At 37.8% G+C, this 8,692-nt stretch overlaps 1 protein-coding gene across 2 annotated transcripts; it reads left to right on the forward strand.

Annotated features, from left to right (window-relative positions):
• Positions 1 to 174: 174 nt before the first annotated feature.
• On the forward strand, positions 175 to 7,745 carry MRS2 (magnesium transporter MRS2). Of its 2 annotated transcripts, XM_053468127.1 has the most exons (11): positions 177 to 487; positions 1,345 to 1,418; positions 2,965 to 3,001; positions 3,190 to 3,302; positions 3,499 to 3,672; positions 4,026 to 4,156; positions 5,238 to 5,354; positions 6,022 to 6,174; positions 6,368 to 6,485; positions 6,797 to 6,910; positions 7,382 to 7,745. In XM_053468127.1, the coding sequence occupies exons 1-11, from the start codon at positions 310 to 312 to the stop codon at positions 7,490 to 7,492; spliced, it is 1,320 nt and encodes a 439-aa protein (XP_053324102.1). In that variant the 5' UTR covers positions 177 to 309; the 3' UTR covers positions 7,493 to 7,745. The 2 variants fall into 2 exon arrangements, with proteins under 2 accessions (XP_053324103.1, XP_053324102.1); XM_053468128.1 differs by having other exon boundaries at positions 175 to 238; positions 2,965 to 3,302.
• Positions 7,746 to 8,692: the final 947 nt, after the last annotated feature.

Here is an 8,692-nt window from a genome sequence, read left to right on the forward strand (position 1 = left end):
CACGCATGCTCACATTATTATTGAGCACAGTAATAAGCGAGTCAAACCCTGGCCGAACCATTTCTAACAGAACTATCCACAAGGAGGTTCATTGTGTCATTTGACGGGCTACGTCAATAAAGTTTGTTAAAAAAAAAACCACACCGGTCTGTAGTATGACAAGGGAAGCGGTTCCGGTGCACAAACCCATGTGTATCCTTATGACAGAAGAGTGAAAGCTTTACGAGTCATCGCAAGGGTCATGATATAAATTGATTTTATTATTTTAAGTTGTTTTTTTTATTCCCTCTAACGCGAACCTATTATTCTATGGAGATACCGTGTGTTTTACGTAGCCTCGGGTCTTGCAGAAGGGCACTCTTGGGAGTGTTGAGACAGGCAGGGACAGTCAGAGGTTGCAGTTTGTACTCTCATGTTGGTCGGGGAGTTAAATCAAGATGGACCCACAGATCTTTATTGGGTTACACCAGGAGACCCATCTGCAGCGGTCAGTAATGTTCTGATGTATATATATGTATATATATGTATTTGTGTTTCACATTATATATAGGTGACCATCATTTAAGTTGTGTATATACAGAGAAGGAATGGCTTGCAATGTAGTGAAAGCATAACATTTCCACAGTATTGACAGTTTTACTATAACACTTTAATCAAGTATGCCTAATATGCCAGGAAATTGAAAGTGTTAATTACATGTATTTATAAATGTAATATTATTCATATGTGTGTTTCAATGTATTTGTTTCACTTACTTCAGGTCTTGTTATGACACAAGGTTCACAGAAGCTTCGCTGGTGCATTGGTTTTATTCAGTCCGTAGCGTACCAGACTAGTGTAAGCCACCTCTTAGACACAGAGAATCATTCATTTAGTATGCAAAGTTTTGTGTCACACTGTGGCAACTCATGTCCCCTCTACATTATTTTCTATATGTAGAAGATTGCTTTTGAATAAAGGGCATACAAAATATATTAAGGGTAACTAGATCGGAAGCTCGGTTCTGTGCATGCCATCAGCGATGCTCTGTGCGGTGGTGGAAGTCCTCTTAGGGTATTGATGACTTGATACGTATTGATATGAACTGTATATTGCAAATATACCAACGCCTCTTGATCTTGAAATATTTCACAAAGACATTGGCCATGCTTTTAGTCCTATTAGCACACTGATAGATATTTTTTTTTGTCAGCTTTAAAAATGTCGCATGATGAATGAGCATGGCTGACCATTTAAAATTGTAACTTCTTTTTAGAATCGGTTTGCTTCCTTTATTTATTAAACAGACATCAGGAAGCTCCAATGAACAAATCATTGTAATCGGTTATTTTATTGGTCTTCTAGGTGGATCATTTCGACTTTCATCCACTGATGCAACACAAGCCACGTTATCCAGCGTAGCTCCTGTATTTTCTATTGTAAGTATATGATGCTGTTTCTACCGCTTCAGATGAACTACCGTATTTGCTCGATTATAAGACGACCCTGATTATAAGACGACCCCCCAAAATCTGAATATTAACTTAGGAAAAAAAGAAAAAGCCTGAATATAAGACGACCCTAAAGGAAAAAAGTTTTAGCAGTAAATGTTAATTCATGTAAACTATTTTTTTTAATAAAAGCTATGATTGAGAAAAATATTTTTTTTTTGTTTTTATTTCTTGTATTTTACAACCTGTCCCCCAGTTACGCACATCTGCCCCCAGGCTTGCCACACCAATATGGCACTGTGGCCCATGATATGCCTTTTAACCCTCTATATGCCACTGTGCCCCATGGTATGCCTTTTGACCCCCTATGTGCCACTCTGCCTCCAGAAATGCCTTATACCCCTATATCCCATTCTGGCATTTAGGGGGTTAAAATGCATATTATGGGGCAGAGTGGCATATAGGGAGGTATAAGGCATTCCAGGAGGCAGAGTGGCATTAAGGGAGTTAAAAGGCATTATATAGAGCACTCTGCCTCCAGAAATGCCTTATACCCCTATATGCCACTCTGGCATTTAGGGGGTTAAAAGGCATATTATGGGGCAGAGTGGCATATAGGGAGGTATAAGGCATTTCAGGAGGCAGAGTGCACTATTAAATGCCCCCTTAACGCCACTCTGCCTCCTGAAATGCCTTATACCTCCCTATATGCCACTCTGCCCCATAATATGCCTTTTAACCCCCTAAGTGCCAGAGTGGCATATAGGGGTGTAAGGCATTCCAGAAATGCCCTACACACACACACACACACACTTACTTACTTACTTACCGGTGCTTCCAATTTCCTGCTGTATTGCCGGGGCAGCGGGTTAACGTCTCATTCCGCGGCAGCCGGAAGGAGGTGGAGTTGGCAGCGGGGGTTTGTATGCGTCCGTCGCAAATACCTTCCCCGGCTGTCAGAGATCAGGAACTCTTGAACTCTGACAGTCGGGGAAGGTATTTGCGACGGACGCATACAAACCCCCGCTGCCAACTTCACCTCCGGAAGCACCGGTAAGTGTGTGTGTGGGGGGGGGGGCGACGACAGGAGGATCCAGGTCCCCTGCAGCGGTGCGGGGGATCTGGATCTTAGTCTCCTAATCAGACCTCTATTTGAGGTCTGATTAGAAGACGACCCCGATTATAAGACGAGGGGTATTTTTCAGAGCATTTGCTCTGAAAAAAACCTCGTCTTATAATCGAGCAAATACGGTATTAACTTACATTACATCTGAATGCTCTAAACACTAACTTGTGTTTTATGATAACAAATTCATGGAATATTTAGTAACTTTATTTTTGCCGATAACACTATGTCAGTTTGCAGTAACACAAAATAAATCCTTTGAAAGAGGTTTGTACTCTGGATAGTGTTTCCATCCATTACTATTTTTGGGCTACACAGAAATGTCTCCCAAGAACATCATGCTGCTTTCTTTGTTCTTTAGAAACAGAAATAGTCTTATCTACATATTTTATTCTTTTTTATTTTTAGGTGAAATTTGACACAGAGGGAAACATCATGTCTTTTGGTAAGATTTTCCAACATAATGTGCTTCCTTAGATCCTTAGACACATATATTACTAATGAAAGGTTTCTTGGACGTTAATGTATGGCATCAAAATTCACTTCTTTTACTGTGTATTTCCATGGTTTATTACGGTTATTACAAGTTTTGTAACATGTACTGTACTTCAATTCATTGTTTTATTTTTACAGAAAGGAAAAAAACTGAATTGTACCAGGAGTTAGGTCTTCAAGCTCGAGATTTAAGATTCCAGCATCTGATGAGTATCACCTCTAGGAATAAGAGGATTATACTAAGAATGGAGGTACCCTGGCCATTAAATCTGTTTAGCTGACTTTTGTTTTATTCACATGTTCTGTCAATGAATAAGAGTGTGGATATTGTTCCATTCAATAATTCTTACTTCCTATGCAAATAATCTGTATCGTTTTTCAATTCGCCATTTCATTTCACGATTTCTGTATAAAAATGTTTATTGTGTTTTCTGTCTCTTGTATTAGTTTCTAAAAGCTGTTATAACCTCTGAGTATCTTCTGATATTGGATTATCGGAACCTCCACTTGGATCACTGGTTATTCAGAGAACTTGCCCCCCAGTTAGCAGGCGAAGGTCAACTGGTCACCTATTCCTTGCCTTTTGAATTCAGAGCTTTAGAAGCTATTCTGCAGCATAGGGTGAGTTCTTGTATGTACGCATCTGTTTAAAATTATTTTTGACTCACATTTCAGTTGTTCAGAACTTCACTATGTAATGTGCATAAGTTTTCAAATTGTTCTACACCAGACTTTCTCCATATCAGATTCCCTGAGACGGGTGTAAAAATGTGTGTCCTTTTCCGGTGTCTATGTTAGTTAGAAACCTTCCAACTGGTGAGGGTACATGACGACTTAAGTTTACAAATTTTGTATAGAAAGGACAGACGTATGATACGAGATTAGGGTGTCTTCATTACTGTAAGTGGCCCTGCCTCTGTATGTTTTAAAATAACTGATTTTCAATGCTTATGAAGGGTAATATTGTCATCTAGATGAGCACTCTTCAGGGAAGACTTCAGTATTTGCAACCTTATATCCTGGAAACCTTGGAAGCTTTGGTGGATCCCAAGCTACTGTCCATAGACAGGAGCAAATTGCACGTTTTGCTGCAAAATGGAAAAAGGCAAGTTTGGCTTGGGTGTTAAAGATAAAGCATTTGTTTTTCCAATACTGTCTGATAAGTTATAAATCTTACCATTTCTTCCATTCAGATCAAGGACTGTCCTATAAAGTTTCCAATATTTCCACACATGCTTACTTGCCCATTTTGCTACTTTGTGAGTGCCAGACTTCAGTATATCAGAGGAAGTTTGTAAACATCACCAATGCTGTAAGCATTCAAGTGTGTGCTAATCTACTTCCCGCATTACATAGTCATTAGCTAATTTTATGTTTGTTATGCAAGTACTGTCATTGCCTTCAGAGTGTTTAATTTCTATTTTTTCCCATTATTCTACCATTGTGTTTATAACACAATGTGTGTAGTGGTCCACGGGCATTTGTGTTGGTGTCATATTATCACAGAGAGGGTTATGTATTGAAAGTAATATTGGTTTAAATCTTATCATAAATAAAACCAATAGACAGGAACAGTCAAAGTATTATATAAGCAGAATGCTACATCTTAATTGTGAGATCCTCCTTATTTGTTGTACATTGCTTTTACTTTTAAAGATATATGTGTAAAAAGCTAATTCAAAATGTATTCTAAGTTCTAAGCTTCTAAATTGCGAACTCTGTTATTAGAGTTTGTGATATCAGCTGTGAAGATAACGTTCATGTAAGGTTTTTCATTTTTGTTATGTTTTAATTAAAAAAATGCTTAGCCTCTGCCCTTACTGCTAAGAGCATTGTTTTGTGCCTCTGGCACTTTGGGGCAAACCCAGCTGAAAGGGAGAAGACATTGAAAATGTGTGATGCAGACTCTTAATGACCATGTCATGATCACACAATGATGCACGCAGAGTTGCAACCGGGCAAGTAAGCAAGCAACTTGGATTCGAACATGTCTAGTTTGAGCCACCATCCATAATTGTACCATTTTGATGTGCAAAGAAACCTAGCCAGTCATTCTGTGCTGTCACAACAGGTTTTTTGTTGGATACATGCCACATTGCCCTGTGATTCAGACCCCATCACCGGGAGACAGATCAGTTTGCTTTATTTGCACTTATCTGTTATGCCATCACATGTTGTATCTACAGCTTGTCAGAATTGGAAACGGACATTAAAGTTTTCAAAGAAACAATACTAGAAATCCTCGATGAAGATGAATTAATTGAGGATTTGTGTCTCACCAAGATGGCATATCCTCAGGTCCTGTAAGTATTACCGTTTTTATTATTGTGTTTCTGTTTATTGATGTTAAAGGTTCTGTTCCACAGATATTTCCTATATACTTCCATTAGTACGTACTGCTATGGTATACATGTGAACATGCTTTTTTTTATTTTTTTTTAAATAAAATAGTTTTGCTTGAAAAGATTTTGGTGGGGGCCGCTTGATCCTGTCAGTCTGCCCTGCCCTGGATGCCAATTTCTGACATAACAGAAGGAATGTTATTTTTAGTGTCTTCTGTTTTTAAGGGACCTCACGCCCATCGCTCTTTACTCCCCTTACACCTATTACACATTATAACTCGCCCCCCATCACTGACCATCACTGTGTATTAGTAGGCAGTCAGACTATGGGGATGTAATACATAGAGGAGGGATTTGGATGAATTACATGACTCCGTTTCTAGGCAACTGTAGCATTTCAATAAACTTTAAAACACAGTTTTAAGTGACGGCACAAAATATTTTTTTGCAGGAACAGAACCTTTAAACTATGTTGTTAACAGTGGTCTTTCTGTCGGCTAACTTACAGACTTCATTAGGAAACCCTTATGAAAGTGAACAGTTGTATTTCACTGTAGCAAAATGAGAAGTTTTTTATGTTGAATATTGAAGCACCACATTTTTTAATAATTTTGTGTTGTGTGCATAGTGAAGAGAGCGCTTCCAGAATTGACCATGCAGAGGAAATGGAACTGCTTCTGGAGAACTATTATAGACAAGCAGACGACCTCGCCAATGCTGCCAGAGAGCTCAGGGTTCTGATTGATGACTCTGAAAGTGTCATCTTCATCAACCTGGACAGGTTGGTCTCAATTCACTGTATTGTCCCTTAATTTAATAATGACATTATACTGCATAGTTTGCAGCACTTACAAAGCATGCAACTTAGTAAATATTATACATTGCATTAGTATTGTCCTGAAATGAAAGTAATTTAAAACATAAAACATAATTTGCTGTGTTAGTACTAAGCATTTTCCCTTCTGGTGTTCCAGCCATCGCAATGTAATGATGAGACTGAACTTACAGTTGACTATGGGGACTTTCTCACTCTCTCTTTTTGGCCTAATTGGGGTTGCATTCGGAATGAATCTGGAGTCTTCATTTGAAGAGGTGAGACAATAAATGTCTTTTATTTATTGTTTATTCTGGGGTGGTTTTAATGTCTGTGTTTAACGTTTATTTGACTTGTATTCTCTTCTATAGACTGATTCCCATTAACTTCTTTTACCACAGCTTAGTATAACTAATCTTATAGAAACTACACATAGCTTCTGGTTTTGTCAGTCACTGTATTTGGGAAATATTGTTTACATTTAAAAGGCTATTATCCTATAAGTGCTATGATTTGCATGTGGATAAATTCACTACCCAAATATATATATATTTGATCAACAGTAAAAGTTATATTGTTCTTCATCTAGAATCCTCAAGTATTTTGGTTGGTTACTGGAATAATGTTTCTGGGAAGTGGATTAATCTGGCGACGCTTACTTTCATTTCTTGGAAGACATCTGGAGCCGTCTTTACCCCCTCCGGTATGTTGAAGACCAACAGATTTATAAGGCTTGGAAATTCATGAATGCCATGTACTTTCCTTCATATAGGGAAATACTTAAGATATATATATATACATACACGAGCAATATGAGTTTTTAGAGCAAAGTTGTGTTTTTTTAATGGCATATATTATAATGCCATTTATTATTAAAAATGTATTATTGAAAATTAAATAAATCAGTCCCAAGATATAGTTGTGTGTGAACAAAGAATAAAATACGAACATGATGTTGGAATTAGCTGATTTATAACTGGATCCATTGTGTTTATATTTGTGTCTGAATTCAATCAGGTGCATTGATCTGATCTCTGCCATTCTATAGTTGATCAGAACTGAATAGGAAACCATGCACACGGCAGCTTCTTTTGTAAACCGTCTTTACAAAGAAAGACTTGTATACTGTTGTTTCAGATTGATTCTTGACCTGTGTTTGCTTTTTTTGGTTTAGGTCCCATCACTGCTAAAGAGGCCGTACCCTGTGAGCGGAAGAGTTGAAACCAGGAATGGGAATAAACTGGAAACATTTGTGTCGAATAGGAGTAACATGTCTGGCAGATAACCCTCAGCCCACAAATGTATACTGTGACTGTTACAATGACATATTACCTCTGAGAGGGAAGTCGGCAGTGGATCAAGTGGACTTTCAAGAAATTCAACTTCATTTAATATCCTCAAATCATTGCATGGGGTTTTAACACAGTGTCCATCATGGTCAGCCCTGTTGTCTCAGGATAGCATTGCACAACGTGTCTGGCTTCCCTTCAGCTGCACGCGGTACCTACTCAGGAATAACACTTAACACACCACGCTGTAGGGCTCACATCAGCAATTTTACTTACAATACATTTTTGTATGTCTTCAGTAGAAGAGAAATTCACAGAGATAACTCTCCCCAAAATACCCTGAGGAAGGGGGTAAAATCAAGCAAACCGAAGGTAGACCCAAATCACATTTATGGCTGTCTGTTAATTGTGTTTGCTTCTTGATACAATCAAGTGCATTAACATCTGCCATTTTAAAACACAAGCCTGATTAGAAAAAAACATGCACATAGTAGCTGCTTTTGTAAACAGACTGTATGAAGAAGATGAAAAACTTGGATAAATAACTTTATGATCCGCATAGGAAGCTGAAGATGCCTTGCTTAATCCAAGCATTTGTGTGAAGTGATTATAGCTATTACATGAACCAAATGACTGAATTAGCCAATGATACAAGAAGACTTATGCAAAGGAACATTCCTGGTTATGTTTTTCCTTGTACTTATATAGCCAAGGTGCCTTAAATTATATATATCTAGAATATCTATTTTACTAAATATACCAAACAATTGTTTTGTGCCTTTTTTCTTATGCATTCTGTAAGACCAAATAATAGAATTGGCATAGTTAGCCAATAAAGGTGGACTATAGGATCCCAGTTTTCAAGTTACATTTGTTAATTGCATGAAAAGTATTCACACTGCATTATTATAGCCTCTCTAGTGCCATTGACCACCGCAGTATACTAGTTACTTACCAATATAAACCACAGCAAATTTCATACAGTGGCGAATTTCTGAAGTTCAAAACTTTTTTTAAACTATTTTTTTTATAAATAACCTTACATACAGGGAGATGCAGGTGCAGATTGGAAATGCCTTTTTTTGTATGGCTTTACTGGACCAATCCTCTAATAACTTGCCTGATTGAAATACAGGTTCATCCCATAGTGTAGGTATTTAATAGAAATTCACCACAGAATACGATTAGGTAGTCAC

The sequence above is a fragment of the Spea bombifrons genome, chromosome 5 (genome assembly GCF_027358695.1).
Source record: "Spea bombifrons isolate aSpeBom1 chromosome 5, aSpeBom1.2.pri, whole genome shotgun sequence".
NCBI classification, from domain to species: domain Eukaryota; kingdom Metazoa; phylum Chordata; class Amphibia; order Anura; family Pelobatidae; genus Spea; species Spea bombifrons.